The sequence below is a fragment of the Phyllostomus hastatus genome, unplaced genomic scaffold (genome assembly GCF_019186645.2).
Source record: "Phyllostomus hastatus isolate PE091 unplaced genomic scaffold, TTU_PhHast_1.1 phas_contig_38, whole genome shotgun sequence".
Taxonomy (NCBI): Eukaryota; Metazoa; Chordata; class Mammalia; order Chiroptera; family Phyllostomidae; genus Phyllostomus; species Phyllostomus hastatus.
The window spans coordinates 39,566,542-39,584,327 of record NW_025333869.1 but is presented as its reverse complement, the minus strand read 5'-3'; the positions used below and the strand labels follow the sequence as shown (position 1 = coordinate 39,584,327).

The 17,786-nt window shown below is 37.7% G+C and overlaps 1 protein-coding gene across 1 annotated transcript in view; it reads right to left on the bottom strand.

Moving 5' to 3' along the window:
* The window catches only part of PCDH15 (protocadherin related 15), a 782,416-nt gene that overhangs the window by 91,153 nt on the left and 673,477 nt on the right, over nt 1–17,786 (bottom strand). Inside the window, exon 27 of the mRNA XM_045842279.1 lies at nt 4,867–4,994. Coding sequence (XP_045698235.1) covers nt 4,867–4,994 — 128 coding nt within the window. The remainder of the gene's footprint in view (nt 1–4,866; nt 4,995–17,786) is intronic.

Genomic DNA, 17,786 nt, shown 5'->3' with positions numbered 1-17,786 from the left:
GGAAAGGAGAAAATCACAGGCTTTAAGGCTAAAGGCGACACTTGAAAATGTTCACCATTTAAGGATTTATTCCTCTCATCCCTCCTAAGGTACCTGCTTCTTATCACTGCTTCCAAATACACTGCAATTTGTTTCTTGCAGGTTTGGCTCATTGTGTTTCCTCTGCTTAGACTATCCTCCTCATTTAAAATTCCCTGCAAAGATCTAACCACTCTTCTTCCGTGCCTTGCGAATTCTTTACTCTCTAGGAAACCTTTCATGTTCTTTCATCAGTTAAAATGTCTCTGGCCTTGGAATCCACATGGTGATTTGTGCTTTCCCAATTGAGTTATTATAATAGCATATACTTGTATCAATATGTTGCTAAGCTTTTATCTCTCTCTTCCACCTTACATTGCATGAGATTGCTTTCCTAGAAACACTTCTTTCCCTAGTCCAAGGAGTCTACTGACCAACTGAAGGGAGGAATGTCCTGCAGAGTTCACAGTAGTTCTAGAAAATCAATCAGATTCATCTTGTTGTTCACTCTAAGGCATCTCTCACCACCCAGATATTTCTTCCCATGTAGCTATTTACACATCCTCATGTGACTCAGTTTCCCCCCTCACCTTTACCTCTACCAACAAACTTTCCCTAGAATTCCCTGGAATTCATGCACCATCATCATCAATACCCCCTAAATATTTAACCTCCTTTCTAAATACTGCAGTTGCCTTCTGATCCCTCCCTCCCAGCACCTCTCCCCCATACAAGACTGCTTTCTGCAGCTGTTTCAAATAGTGGCTCCCTAGGGGTAGATGGCAGGTACCTTTCTGTCTCTGAATTGCTGCTTCTAGAATATTATACCACCTCCTTCACCACCTTCTACCAATTACTCTGAATGCCATCATCAGATTGTATCACCCCCCTAAATTCTCTTACTATAGCTATCTACAGACCACTTTAATCATGTCCTTTATTAATGGAATATTTTAGCATTTGGCTTATTGTTTTTTTCTCCACTACAATATATTATTTGTTTCTTTATTTGTTTGTTGGATCTGGTTTTATACATTTTTTAAAGATTTTATTTTATCTATTTGTAGAGAGGGAAGGGAGGGAGACAGAGAGAGAGAGACACATCAATGTCTGGTTGCTGGGGGTCATGGCCTGCAACCCAGGCATGTACCCTGACTGGGAATCTAACCTGCGACACTTTGGTTCGCAGCCCGCGCTCAATCCACTGAGCTATGCCAGCCAGGGCTTGATTTTATACATTTTTTAATTAAAATATTTCATTGTTTATGTTATTATAGTTGACCCAATTTTTCCCCCTTCCTAATATCGTAAGCTGTCATGAAAAAGCCAACGGAGCATTCTATTCACAGGAGTACGTAGCAATTGATCAGTCCCTTTCTTAGCAAGCTTGTTCTTCACATGGTGCATGGAGTCTGCATTTTCCTAGTGTCCCTGCTACCTCATGGCAATATATTCTCAGTATCCTTTGTGGATCTCTTTCTGATCTCCAACTGTTGAGTATCCAGGAAAAGTCTTTGGACTTTCCTGTCCAAACCTATTTTCTAGGTGAGTTCATCCTGGCCAATGATTTCTTTCCTGAATTTAGGTCAGCATCTCTAACTGCCTTGCATATTGAGAAACCCTCACCAACATAAAATCTTGAAAAATGAACTCTTAATGGCTGCCACCCTAATCATGGCAGAAGGAGGGGGACCTGTTCAGAACAAAAACCTCAGTCATTTTTTATTTTCTCTAGTGTCCCACATATCCCCATTAACAAATCCTTTTGGCTATCTTTTGACTCCCTTTTATGTCTTATGCCTACTACCATGGTTCTAGCCACTATCAAATCTTGCCTGGACATAATGTGTTCAATCCTGTTACTATGTTTGTCTGATAACACTGCTATTTGTCCCCACTCCCAACCTTGCACAACATGCAGAATACTCCTCTTACATTGGGTTATACTTTTCCTGTGGATAAAACCATTTAATGTCCTTAGAATGTTAGAACTGAGACCTTCAGCTATAACTGCTCTACCCAGCAAAGCTATCATTTAGAATTGAAGGGCAGATAGCTTCTTAGACAAGAAAAATATAAAGGAGCTCATTGTCACCAGACAATTATTATATGAAATGTGAAAAGGGGTTTATTTAAGAAAAAGAAGAAGATCAAAACTATGGACAATAACATGGCAATAAATACATATCTATCAACAATTGAATCTAAAAAACAAACTAAGCAAACAAGAACAGAGACAGAATCATGGATACAGAAAGTGTTTTGATGGTTGCCAGATAGGAGGGAGGTAGTGGGGAATGGGTGAAGAGGTGAGGGGATTAAGAAACACAAATAGGTAGTTACAGAATAGCTAGGGGGATGTAAAGTACAGTATAGGAAATGGAGTAGCCAAAGAACTTATACACATGATCAGTGGCCATGAACAATGGTGTGGGGATGGCCTGAAGTGGAGGGTGCTGGGTGGAGGGGAGCAGAGGCAGGAAAATTGGGATAACAGTAATAGCACAATCAATAAAATATAATTTTAAAAAATAAGATCTCTAGAGTAAATCCCATACTATAATTCTGAACTAGATTTTCAATCCCATCTCCGACCAGTCTTTTTCAGTCACACTGATCTCCAAGCTTCCTCCAGCTTCAGGTACTTTATATTGGAATGCCCACAATGCTCCTTATATAGGAATCCACATGTCTTTCTCTTGACTACACGAGTTTGTATTAAATAGATACTGATTTTCTTGATACACATTTTCCCCACTAGTTTGTATTAGTAGTGTGACAACATTTTGTTTGTCTGATTGTTTTTTAATTGTTCTATGCCCAGCTTCTAGAAGAGTGCACACTTTAAATACTCAAAAATATGTTTACTGATTAAATGAACAAACAGTATCAATCAATAGTTAATGGGATTAAAATATAGAACAAGATAAAAATAATCTCCAAAGGACTGTTACTTGCAAATCATAATGCAAGTTGTATGTATGTAATGTGATTGCCTTAAATTTCTGGACCACTTTTGGTTAGAAATGGTGATTTAGATCAGGAATCAGTATTTGGCACTGTGAAAAAGGTATTTTGCAAGCACAGCACACAAGCTTTATTTGCTTGATTGATTTTTTTATTTCTTAAGGTGTTCTAAGTGATAAGATAATATGTCAAAAACCTCGCAACTCTAATTATGGTCTTCCTGGCAATAAGGAAAGAAAGGCAACTGTTGATATGCAGAACTATTGGGAACCATCCTGCCTGGTTTCAGAAGCTGTAACCCCCACCAAGGCTACGGCTGAGTGAGCAACCTTTGGATCAGAAGCCACTACGGAGACAAAAGCTTATCTTCCTGGCAGGAACACTGCTTCTGCTCCTTTTACTTCATCCATAACTGGCCCCCAATGCTTGGTCGGTTAGCCAATGATGGGTAAGATTCCCCAAAGGGGGGAACTACCTAAGACAGGCACAATCACTTGGGAGGCCCCCAAGGAAGGACTTTGGGGGTACAGGGAAAGGGGGTGATAGACCCTTGCCACTCGGCTTTGACAAAGCCTGAGTCCTCATTCTCTCTGCAAGAAGTCTCCTAATCTCTTGACTGCCTTACTTCCCCTGCCTGACTTAAGCCTGAAACAATGATGAGGGTGGTACAGCCCTGTGCTGGAAAGGGCGAGTTCCCCAGGCAATCAGGCCTAAGAAAGAATATGTAAAATCCTGTGAAACCTGCTTTGTTTAGAATGCTCTCAATTAAATGATAAGGGTCCAAGCAAGAAGTGAGTTTGTTCCTCAAAGTTTTACAACTCTTTAGCTATCTGACCCAGATTCAAAATAGGCCCTCAGAGTTCTTTGTTATCTATTGTTTGATCTTTACTGCCTGACAATGATTAATGAGCTTTACCTGTATTCCTGTGCAAAACGAACCCAATAAAAGCCTATTGAGGAAAAGGCTCTTGGCCCTTCTCCTTTGAGAGATTGGCCACCTTCCCTCCCCAAGCAGATCATGTCTTGGTAGACTTATTCTATCCATGGTGGCTGGGGGGGCCCTATGGGAGGAGCCCCCTCCCCCGCACCAGAACTATAGGAAATAACAGCTGGGTTTGCCTAGGGAAATTTAGATTTAATGTTTGTATGTTAATAGCTATTTTTAAAAATCTGTTTATTAAGAACTTCCAGAAAAATACTTGAAACAGAAAATCTAAAATGTTCTAGCTTCTAAACATTTTCCCCAATACAAGATGATATTAATAAATTTATTTCTTAGTAATAAAAGTATTGTGACTTCACGCACTGCCAACCATGAAAAATATCTTCCATCACTGATAATGAAGAAAATTGAAAGTATTCAACTTTAGTCTTAGACATTGTATTTTTAAAATTCCAAGTTAGCAATTTTTTCTGACACACCCAATTTTTTAAAACATTTAATAAAATACTGAAATTAGTAGTGTGGTTTTAATTTATATAACTAGCATTGTTAGTTTTAAAAATTACTGCAGAAAATCATTTCAGAATTTATTACATTATTTCTTCTATTAGAAAGTGACAATTAAAAAGTCTATGAGGAAAACGTACATTTTAATTTTTTATTCAGCAAAAACCATAGTAAGTAATGTGCTTCTTTTTTGTAGTAAAAATAAAATACAAAAGTTTGCTTTGCACTCACATCATAATTAATCTGTATTTTGTTTGGCTAATTATACTCATATATCTCCATGTTTCAGTCTTTGTTTAAACAGGAATAAGTACTCAGTTAATGCGAACTACATGTTTTTAGTTTATCTGCAAAATTGGTTATAATTTATCTAAAAAAATTAAATTCTTTGCTTTTACTTTAGTTCTGGATCTTAATAAACTTTCTCATACCTTAACTTTGAGCACAGAAGAAAACATTTTTGCATCTTCAGATACACCTCCAATGTAGAATTTTTTCTGAAACACTGGGGGATGATCGTTTTCATCCTGAATCTCAATATATACTTTAGCTGTATTGCCTGGAGGATAAAAAATAATATACTTTTATTAGTGGTTATTCATTAGTAAAAATGCAGTAGAATAAATATTTATTGTACTTTATTTTTTTTCTGAATCAATGGAGATAGCAAATCATAAAGTCATCCCTAAATGACACTGTTACAGGGTGCAGCCAAGAGGGGAGGACCCCAAGTAGGCATTTGAAATGGGGTCCAGAACTTAAGGTGTCCAGGAGATTTTAAGATGTCTCTATCCCCCCACCCAGGGTGTGGGTTGGGGGAAGGGACAAATGGAGCAGGGCCATTGAGAGCTGTTTTGCATAGCAACAGCCTTGCAGCTACCCTCTGGCATGGTCATTTAACATATCTATAGCCTTTGGCTGGTTGCTTAGATATGTTAAATAGCTGTGATCATCTCTGAGCCAGGGGAATGGAAGTAACTTCCCCACCAAGACGTGACTGGGGGCAGATCCCCCAAGCTACAGCGCCTGTGTGGGAGCTCAGAGAAGATTGGCTCCTGGACATGGGGCCATGCCTGCCCAGACTCAAGATGGCAGCCCAGTAAAGCTAGAAGGATATGAATTCTGGCAAGTGAAGCCAAGTGTGGGAGGAGCCAGAAATGAGGCTGCAGAGGAAGATTGGCCGCGGGGATTTAAAACCCAGACTTGGTGGCCATTAGGGGAGAGAACCACGCGGCTTTGACGAAGTGGAGACTCCTGCATCCCAGAGAGAACCATGCGGTTTTAGCAGAATAGGGAGGACTTCAGCCATTGAGGGAGAACCATGCTGCTTTAGGAAGGAGAGCCATGCACAGCCCTGAGGAGGTGAACCATGCACAGCCCTGAGAGAGGAGAACCATGCAGCTTTAGTAGAATAGGGAGGACCTCAGCCATTGAGAGAGGGAGAACCGTGCTGCTTTAGGAAAGAGAACCACGCGGTTTTGGCAGAGTGGGGACTCTCTCCTTCCCGCAGCCCTGAGGAGGGAGAACCACGAGGCCTGGACAGAGTGGGGACCCCCATAGCTTTAGAAGGGGAATCACCACCTGGTTTTAGCAGAGATCCCAGTGACTCAGCTGAGGGTGCCGGGAACCCAGGGAGGTCTCCCAGTCGAGATGGAGGACTAACTGGGAAGAACCAGAGGACTGCCTGAGCCATGGACTTCTATTTCCTTTCCTGAGATGCGGTACTCTGGAATGGGCAAAGGGGGAAGGAAGGAAGGACTGTGTCTGTTTGTGGGTGTTTTAAGGGACTTTGGGATTTTTGATAAAGACATTAGGTCACTACTTTAAGTTTGTATAGCATTAAATAAACATTTCCTTTCCTTTTCGCAAATCTCTGGCATTGAGAGACGTCTTTCCTCTGGCGGCGGACATAACGGACCCGGGGCCTTCTTTCAATAATAGTATATTGTCCCAGGCCCCCCTTGTTCTGTTCTGTAACAACACGACTAATACCACAAAATCCACAGAGGACACTTATAATGATGTTTCTGACATAACATTAAACTGTGGCTATTTCTTTTAATTAGCAGGTCTTGGCAATTCATATTATTTGATTTAATAGGCACCAAAGTATTGCATTCTGCTAATTTTAATAAAACAACTGAATTGTTCATGTTTACAAACACTTCACACATTACCTATTATACAAAAGTGGAACAAATATATAAACACTTATGAAGTAATAAAAACTGCACATATATACACATATATATAATTCTTAAGTATAAAAGCAGCAATGATATTCCTTTAGCTTAAAATGTGCTATAACTTTTTTTGTTTAAGATTAAAATAAGGGGACTACATGGTAATGGAAGAAAAACAATGAAGATTAAAAAAGAAAAACAAAACAAAAAATAAAAGTGAGTGATGTTTGGATAAGGTGCTTATTTCTGCAAAGGGAAAATAAGTTCTATCATGTATTAGAGGCTCTCTGCTATTCATTGCAAAAGATGTGTTGGAGAGATAATTGACACATAACTCATAAATACCAGGTTTTGTAATTTAAACAATAGTAAATGTTTCATAAAAAATGCATTTTGTCATCAAATATTAGAGTCTCACCCCTGCAATCATCACACGTTTAATAAGAAATGTATTGCTTGTCACTAGTCCAATAATGACCTTTTACAAACCCAATAAAATGAGGAATAAGGGGTTAATCGTTTTTGCAAAAGTAAATTAAAATTATATAAACATTCTGATGTAGTAAGTGAACTTCTCTCAAGCATTTCAATTATATGACAAATATATGACAACTGATCTACAAAATATTTATCATGCATACTCTAAATTTTGCTGCTTTATCATACTCCCAACTATAACTAATTAACACCAACCTACTATCACAGTGAGTACATAATGGGTATACAATATATCTATCTATGTTGATTAATGCCTATCAATCAGTAATATATCTATGTTGATTGAATAAATGAATGAATGAGTAATCTGCATTATCTTAGTGAGAATTTTTAGCAAGCTTCTTATAATTTGCCCTGAAATCAGAGAGACAAGAGGGTGAGTTCCAAGGTTTCACCCCATATCCTGCTGCTACTCATTTAGTTTCTCTCTTATTAGCCTCTTTTCTACCATTCTTGAACTGGAAGAGCTAGAATCGAGAGAAAAAGTGTGCTAGGTCAACAGAGAACAAGGCTAATGGCAGATTATGCTTCTCTATTCTATAGTGCCAGGACTCTGAACTGAACCCTGATAAGCCACCCACCAACAGAGTTCATCCAAATGAAACCCATTTTCGTCTTAGCAGATCATTTTGTCTCTGGAATCAAGGAGCTCATAGCTCTAAGTTTAATATTTTTTAAAGAAAAGTAATCCTAAATTACATGACCTTTCCAATAACTGTATTCATGTTCTTAATAAATGACCACATTGGTTATGATCCCTATTTGCAACACTGAAAATGTAAAGGTTGATTTTCAACTCACTATAAAGGGATAGATTTATGTTCTGAAGCTTGCCTATTTTTCTCCTGGCACTATAGAAAATGATGACAGAAGGTTAGGCCTAGGCATAAAGGTATTATGTCATTAGGGACAATTTGTGCTTTTGGAAATCTTTTAAAAAGCTATTATTTCCTTTAGGTATTAGGAAAACTAGTATAAGTATCAGTGTTGTAATTTATATCAACATTTATGAGCTATATAAAAATATTGTATATATATTTTATAAACTCCAGAGAGAATGCAATAAAAATAATTATTTAAATATCATTTTAGCAGCTATTAAAAATCTCTAAAATTAACATCCTATAGAAACATTTAGATAAATATCTATTTATATTATTGATATTCAATGACTGTACATTTTCTATAAAATAAATTATCTAACTTCAATAGTTGAGATAAAAGTTTTCAAGTTTTTTATTTCTAATCTATTCATCTCATGAACATTATTACGATACAAGCTATCATGCTCCCATACCAGTTATACTTAAGCCATATTTGTTATGAGTAATATAGAACTTAATCATATCCAGTGCTTTAAAGAAACCATGAAATAAAAATTATGATAGTACTTCTATGTTATAAATTATATTAGGAAAGGAAGCACAATTATGAAAGGATAATCATAGTGAATATTTAAATCTCTTTCTATTTTTTTTTAAGTTTCACCTGCCAGGTTTGAGCATCTTTAACTTCATATGCATTCTAATATTAATAATAATACATACACATATATTTAACTTATCTGTTTATCTCATTTTTTAAAAATTGGTTGTTCTTTCTGTCTCTAACTTCTTTTTGATATGATTATGTTAGTTTCTCTTCTGATTTTTAAATATTTGCCTAGATATTTAATTTGTATAATTAAAATGTATTAGAATGGAATCATAAGCCTATGCTATGGAACTACATAATTTCTAACTCATCTGGCAGAGAAAGAAATGGAAATGAAATACTATAAATATTTTATGTATATTCAATATATAATGTTACTGGGTTCCATGTAAGTCTAATCCTGGTCTGTTTTTATACCAAATAACTTTATACTATTCACTGCTGACTTGATGCATTTTATAAGTCAGTTTTGTGCAATCACAATTTTATATAAAATAGAAGCCTTGGCTGGTATGGCTCAGTGAATTGCATGCTGGCCTGCAAACCAAAGGGTCCCTGGTTCGATTCCCAGTCAGGGCACATGCCTGAGTTGTGGGCCAGGTCCCCAGTAGGGGGTATGCTAGAGGCAACTCCACATTTTGTTTCTCTTCCCCTCTTTATCCCTCCCTTCCCCTATGTTAGAAAACCCAGCACCAAAGTGTGGCTAACAGTATAAATAATGCTTTCTTACATCTATTGAAGTATTTAAAAATATTTTCCATTTTAACTGTGACTGAGTCCAAATTCAAGACCATCAATATGTATACATTATTTTAATAGTTCTTTATTTCTCTTAAAAGTTGAAGAATATAAATACATGCTTCTTTATATGTCCTTTCTATGTTTAGCTAAAATTAAACACTGGAAGTTAACAATTATCAAAGAACATGTGGCAAATATTGTTCCAAGCTATACAGAGAACCCAGTCCCATGAAATAAAACTATTATTATAAATATTATTATTCTTATTTTTACAGAAGAGCAAAACAGGAAACAGAAAGGTTTGGTCACGTTCCCATATTTCTTCTAGTACATGGTACTGGCTGAGAGTTGAGCTCATTGTTTGATGACACAACCCAACCACTTATATTTGTTTACTGTTCCCTCTACCCCTTTTAGGACAAAGGCAAATTTGTGTACCTAGTATGGGTACAAAGAAGTTTGAGAGTTATTGGCAAGCAGCAATTTAAAGATTATAATCACAAACACCTTGATTTTCTTTAATTCTTTGTAAGGAGTCCATTTACTTTCCAGTTATCATCACCTCAACGATGTCTTCAACAGACACCTCCCCAACACCCATCGTTTGAGTCCCACCAGTGTTTTTATTTTCTGCACAGCCTTACCACTGCAATTACTTCGGTTGAATATTTATCTGACTCCTCATTTAGAATATAAAGTAGTTGAAAGTTTGTTCTAGGCCATGTTGAATAAATAAATAAATACATTAACATTAATATTTTAATATTTTCCTTTTCTACTGATGATTTCAGCCTATTCACCCACCTTGCAGTAATAAATTTTATGACTTTACAATTTTCTTTGTGACAAAGGAAGTCCTTTCATTTGCCTTGAATTCACCTATATCCACTTTAACAAATATCCTCTAGTCAACTGGTGTCAGATTTGGTCACAAAATAAAAGAATATCTTAAGGATACAGGACCTCAGGTAGAAAATGAAGGAGAAGGGGACAACATGGATGAACTGGGAGGGTATTATACTAAGAGAAATATGCCAGACAAAGAAAGATAAATACTGTATGAGCTTATTTATGTGTGGAATATTAAGAAGTAGAACAGAGAGTAGAGGGTGATTGGCAGGTGCTGGGATTATGGGAAATGGGGAGATGCCGGTCAAAGGTAAACACTTGCAGTTATAAGATGAATGAGTGTAGGAGACCATTCTTCCTGGTGTGGCCCTAGCTCTCACTCGGAGATACACAGGACCCACACCCACAGATAGGTTCTCTCGTGGGGAATCAGGCCTGCAATGTGCCCAGGACGCTGCTTTGAGTCTTGCTCTTGCTAAAAAATTCCCTCACCCTGAATTGAGGACATTTACTGCAAAGTAACTTCCTAAAATCCATACTAACCCTTCCAAGGATGAGTGTAACCAGTTCAACCACTTTTGCCTTTTCATTTGCAAATAACTCTCTTCTGTGATGTGATTAGCAGCATTGGCTCATTTGTTTTCTGTAAAAGGTAACCACCTAAAGTGAACCTGTGCATAGTAAATGAGGACCATCATGTAATGTGGTGAGAAACCCAATAAAGGCAGGTCACAGCAAGGGCTAAGGCTTTTGCTCCTCTTGGGAGAAAAGCCATGTTGTCCCTTTTCCTCCACTGGACTCCAAAATCTGTTTGAATGTCTCATTTCATCCATAATGACTCGGACACTGCGGGCCGGTGTCTGCATCAAATAAGTTTTGAGAATCTAATGTATACCATGGTAACTATAGTTAATAATACTATGAATTATTACTAATGTACTAGAAAGCTGTTAAGAAGACTTAAATGTTCTTACTTCACTTCCCCCATTCCACCTCCCACACAAATGGTAACTATGTGAGCTCATCGGTATGTTAACTAATTTGATTGTGGTAATTATTTCACAATATATGCATATATCAAATAAGCATATTGTATGCCTTAAATGAATTCAATTTTGTCAAATTTACCATATAAAGTTGAGTAACAATTGGGATATGACTAATCAAAAATGTAAAATAAATGTTGGCCAATCCCCCAACAGTATAATCATCATAACAGCATTCACTCAGATACTCTGTTTAATTAATATATAATGTGCACAACACAGACACAGTAGAGTTTCTCCGCTCAAACACTTTCAGGAAGTGTGTGAGGACTAAGAACTGTATCACAATCTTACATCAAATTTGAGTTTTAATTATTTCAGAAGCAGAAACTTGGAAGCAATTGTGATTCCAACTCCTTTAATGGAATCAACTGTTTTACCTCTTTTGAGTATTTGCAGATTCTTTTTTTGGTCAATATCATATATATTTTTTTAAGGTAGCTATGCAGCACATAACAAAAAGAAAGAATCAGGAGAAATAACTGGAAACGATGTTGATAAAATGTATAGGAGAGAATTGGAGAGAAGCAATATAAGAGCTGGTATCCTGCCAGTCTCCCTTCTGGTTCGGTAAGACAATGCCAGTGCCCGAAGGGAAACCACAGGAAAATGAAGGAAATTACAAGCAACATGAAAGATTTATTTGGCAAGTGTTTTGATTAAAAGACACTGTAATGTTTTTATGTACTTTGGTGCAAGTTGTCCCCATTCCCTCCCTTCGTTGACAGCAATTTTCTTTAATTTTGTAAGAGAGCCTTTTTTCTTTTTTTGGACAACACCAATGGCCCAAGTGAGCCAAAAAGTCCCAGGAGTGAACCTTGAGGTGAGGGAATGTAAAATACCTTCTTGGGATTTTTTATTTTATTTTATTTTTTTTCAAGATTTTATTTATTTATTTTTAGAGAGGGAAGGAAGGGAGAGAGAGAGAGAGAGAGAGAGAGAGAGAGAGAGAGAGAGAGAGAGAGAGAGAGAGAGAGAGACATCAATGTGCGGTTGCTGGGGGTTCTGGCCTGCAACCCAGGAATGTACCCTGGCTGGGAATCGAACCTGGGACACTTTGGTTCCCAGCCCGCGCTCAATCCAGGGATTTTTTAATTTAAAGAAAGAGAAAAATGGAATTGCTGAGTTTTACAGCTGAGAAAGGAAGTACCAGTCAGGACTGATCAACTAGCAAAGTTAAGATAAAATAAAAATATTCTGCAAATATAAAATAACAACCTCTCCTGTGGCCATCTGCATGCACATTCCTTTAATGAGGGACTTAATTAAAATTAGCTGAAATTATTTGCTCACATATTGGTCATCAGAATTTTGACTAAGTTACTGAAAGCCAGAAGTTCAGTCCTGTTTACCTTCACTCTTGCCACATCCTGTTGGCCTTTCTTCCTGACATGCTCTTCACCTGAATGATCTGAACTCCAACCACAGCTCTAATTATTATTAGTATATATATGTCAAAGAAACATTAATATTTGCTGTCATACTTAAGAATACAAGAGCTTAGTCTGATTAGAACACATACACTAGACTAGATTGTAAAACCTTGAAAGCAAGGTCTATGTTTTTCTTATTGTTATAGATTCTTCATGGTCTAATGCATTAAATAGATATTTTGAATTATATTATCTGTTGGGAGCCATCCCCCCTGGTTTCAGGTACCATAGCCTCATTAATGGACAAAAGAGTCCCACAGCTAGGGCTGAGTGAAAAGGCCTTGGGGACATGAGCCACTAAGGAGACAGAATCTATCTGCCCAGTGGAGCAAAGCCCCTGCCTCCCTCACTTCCCGCTGCTTGGTCCGGAAAGATGGCCGATTAGTCAAGGATGGTTAAGATCCCTCAAGGGAGGGACAACTTAAGCCAGGCCTACAGCTGCAAAAAGGGCCATCAGGGAAGGAGTTAGGGGACAATAGAGAAGGGGCACAAAGACCCTCACCCCTCAGCTTTGTCATAGCCTGAGTCCTCCGTCTTTCAGTAAGAACTCTCCTAATCTTTTGGCTGCCTTGCTCCTGCCACCTGACTCAGCCTGAAAACAATGCCAGAGACAGCTGCAGCCTTGTACTGGAATGGAGGGCTCCCAGGGGCAATCATGCCAGAGAAAGAATGTACATTGTTTCCTTTGAGGGTTTCTCCATAGCCCTGTTAGTATTAATCCAGACATTTGAGCTCAAAGCATAGGGAGTGAAACTCCCTACTTCATGATACGGGCCTCAACAACCTACTGGGGTCAGCATATCTCACTGACCCTGACCAGAGACAATCCCTATATTTCTTCAATTATTATCTATAGATGATGTCAGTTTTTCATGACTATGGCTTTTTGGACATTGACTGATGAACTTTATGTGCATACTATGTATCCTCTGTGTGAGCTAAACTCAATAAATACACAGGAAAAGAAGTGCTCAAACCTCTTCTCTTCTGAGCAATTAGCCAGCCTTCTCTATCCAGGCAGATCTTGTCTTGGAAGTCTCATTTCATCTGATATGGCTGGGAGGGCTCTCGAGGATGGATACTCCCACAATTATCTAATGTAAATAGTTTATACATTCTCCAATGATTCTACTGCAGAGAACTTTCAAAACACTCAGAATACCAAACTTACATTTGTTACTTTGCTGTTGCTGAGTTGATATAAGTTCTTCATTAAATCACACACACACCTTTTCATGCTACTTTTCCTTTAATACAATTTTTGTATATGCTTTACTGGTAAATTCATTCTTTAGAAGCACTGCAATTTCCTCACAGTGTTTAATAAATGTTGAATTAGAACTGAAATCACTACCACTCCCCAACCAGGTCTCCACTGAAATCAAATGAATCACTCTATTTTATCCCCATAAATTAAGATCTTAAAAATCTTCTAGTACCAAAGAAGTAGATGTTATTCAGATCAAGGGTACCTCTTTTAAAGATAATGAATTTTTTACAAAATATTAATAATAGGAAAATATTGAATCTAAAACAATTTCATAAACCATTCTATGGACCATTTGTAATTACTTTGAATATTCTTAGTATTTATACTATTGTTAATTTCCTCTCCACCAGTGTATATGCCAGAAAAATGACTGGTTTTATAGGTAAAATAATGTTTAAAAACAAAAGTATCATTTCAGATAAGCACAGCCTTACTGTGGGGTTTATAGTTATTCACTTAAAAAAGTTTTAAATAAAAAGAGTATGGAAGAAATATGCTGTAGTGTATTCATTAGATGGAATTAGTATAAACATAACCTGTTGGGAACCGCCCTGACTGGTATCAGAGGCTGAAACCCCCGCCTAGCTAAAGCTAAGGGAACGCCCTTGGAACCGTAAGCCGGCAAGGAGATAAAAGCTTATCTTCCTGGCAGGAATGCTGCTTCTGCTGCTTTATTCATAACTGAACCCCCAAAAAGCTTGGTCGGTTAGCCAAAAAGCGGGTAAGATTCCCCACGGGGGAACGACCTAAGCCAGGCACCATCACTTTGGGAGGCCCCCCAAAAGAAGGACTTGGGGGGCTGCAGCAAAAGGGGGTGATGGACCCTCACTCCTCGGCTCTGACAAAGTCTGAGTTCTCAGCGTCTGGAAGAAAATCTCCTTATCTCTCGGTTGCCTTAGTTCCCGCGCTCCACCTAAGCCTGAAACAATGACAGGGTGGTGCAGCTGGGTACTGAGAAGTGCGGATTTCCCGGGGTGATCAGGCCTAAGAAAGAACATGTAAATTACTGTGAAACCTTCTTTGTTTAGAATGCTCTCAGTTGAATGAGAAGGGTCTTAGGAGGAAGTTAGTTTGTTCCTCAGTCTTACAGCTCTTTGACCCCCAACTCAATAGACCGGCAGAGTTCTTTGTTTTCTATAGTTCCTTACTTCCCCCTAATGAGTACTGTACTTTACCTGAATTATTATGCAGCATGAGCCTAATAAAAGCAGGTATGGACGGTAAATCAGCGCGCTCCCCACTAGGGGGGGGGTGGCCATTTTGTCCCTACTTCCCCACAGAAACTAGTCTGTCTCTGTGCATGTTTTTTCTCGCGTGTTTATCGTCGAGCCATCCACAGCGTTCCGTGGTCACTGCTGGCCCGTGACCCACGCACAACAATAACCTACTTGTACACTTTTTTTTGAAAAACAAATTATTATGTATGTTAGAATGACAAAAATCACAGCTTCTTCTTTCTTGTCTACTTGCTCTGCAAGAATTATGCTTAGTTATATTTAAATGCACTGTTTATATTCAAAAGCTAGGCTGCAAGAGAGACTTAATCTTTTGAAGTTCATTTGAATAGTTTTCTAATTCAGTTTTTAAATTGATTGAATTAGCCTTTACATGATTTTAATTGCTTGTATCTAAAATATATATTTTTGCATGTGTGTTTGATGAAAGGTTAATGACTGAATTAAAAAAGAAGCTGCATGTAACTACGGACTTCAAAAACTGACACTCAGGTTCCTACACATACGTGGTTTTTAGCTAACCCCTTTAGTGAAGAAACCAACACTGACAGTTTTATCACTGTGGTGATGAGGAGATGATCAGAAGAGTAATATTCTGAATGGTAATTAAAGTTTAGCTTTGTGTCCATATTAACATATTCTCCCAATAGGAAAATTTAATGAACTAACTTTCTCTATAAACAGTAGCCATCAAAGTAGAAGCTATAAGTGCAATATTGTTTCTTTTTATCAGTATTGCTAGCATTTCATGCTCATTCTGAGACAAACATTCATTTAGAGGCCTTTGCAAGGGAATAAATATTACTTTCAGCTCAGTCTGCTGTCATTCACAATAAACAGGCACAATTTTAATTCATTTGTGTCCATTAAGGTATAACTCTGTCCACAAAGCAGCTTAATACAGAAATTCAAGGACCAACAAAACTGCTATTAAACTGGGCAATAAAAATTTTAAGTTGAGCCATTGCCTAGGTCAAACACCAGTAATTCCTCACGTGTACTGTTTGGCCTTGTACAGGTTACTTATCCATTCTGAGATAAAGTTTTTTTTTAAGTTTTTAAAATGTATTTATTCTTGCCCTGGCTGGCGTGGCTCAGTGGATTGAGCATGGGCTGGGAACCAAAGTGTCCCAGGTTCGATTCCCAGCCAGGGTACATTCCTGGGTTGCAGGCCATAACCCCCAGCAACCGCACAATGATGTCTCTCTCTCTCTCTCTCTCTCTCTCTCCCCCCCTCCCTCCCTTCTCTCCCTTCTCTCTCTAAAAATAAATAAATAAAATCTTTAAAAAATGTATTTATTCTTAGAAGGAGGGGAAGAAAGGGAGAAAGAGGGGAACAGAAACACTGATGTGTGTGAGAAACATCAATCAGTTGTTTTTGCATGTGCAGGAACGCTCCAGGCCTGGGCCCTGACAGGGAATTGAGCGCTGACTGGGAATTGAACTGGCTACTTTTCATTCTGCGGCTCGAAGCTCAACAACCTGAGCCCCACCAGTCAGGGCAGAGCTAAATTAATTACCAATAACTTGGTAATCACACATCATTGCAAATACATGCAAAGGATTAAATACATGTGGCTTCACTATTTCAAATATGACTCAGAGCTTACTGATTTTCAAGGTAAGAGACAATATTAGTAACATTATAATTATTATTATTATTATCAGAAAGAAGAATAGCAAGCCATGGAATTTTTAAAAAGATTTCTTATAACTTATTTATAAAATAAAATTTTTTCATATGGGATGAAGTATAGGGAATATCAATAATGTAGTAGAAAATATGTATATTTTTACTGCAAATAAAATAATTTAAATAGCAATGGGACATGTTGAAAAACATATTAAAAGTGCCTTATTAAATATCCATACTTTAGATGGCAAAACTACAAATTTCTAGACAACTGAATTTAAAACATCAAAGGTATTTGAGGAAAACAGACATACTACATAATATTTGAGGTAAACAAAATTCTGCTGACATTACAAGTCTAATAAGAATCATTTTATTGTAAAATGCAGAACTATAGCTGAGGAAAAAATAATTTGCTTGAACAGATCATTAAATACACTCTGTGTTTTTAAAAATAGAAGTATATATTTAGCCTAATGTTTTATTAACTAGAACAACGATGGTTAGATTTGGTAAAATGTATAAATAAATAACAGAATGATTGTGTCTTCAACATGTACCTTACTACGCCCTTGGAAAGGTACATGGCCCATAGGCAGCCTTGACCATCTTCCATGCCCCTCAACACGCACACACACATGCATACACACACAATTTTTCCTGAGACTATATTGCATAATTAAGATTAAATGAGGTCATAATGGTGGAGCCCTGATCCCAAAGGATCGGTGTCCTTAAGTGAGAGAAACCAGACAGCTAGCCCTCATTGTTTCCCTCCTGCTCACTCTGTTTCTGTTTCTCTCTGACTCCCTCCACTTCCTCCTGTAAGGACATAGTGAGGAGGCAGATAACTGCCATTCAGGAGGAGAGGAATCACCAAGTATGATCCCTGATATCACCTAGATATTGCACTTCTAGCCTCCAGAACTGTGAAAAATAAATATCCACTGTTGAAACTGCCTAGTCTATGGTATTTTGTCATGACAGCCCGAGAAGACTAAAATAATGTTATTAATTACTTAATAATTG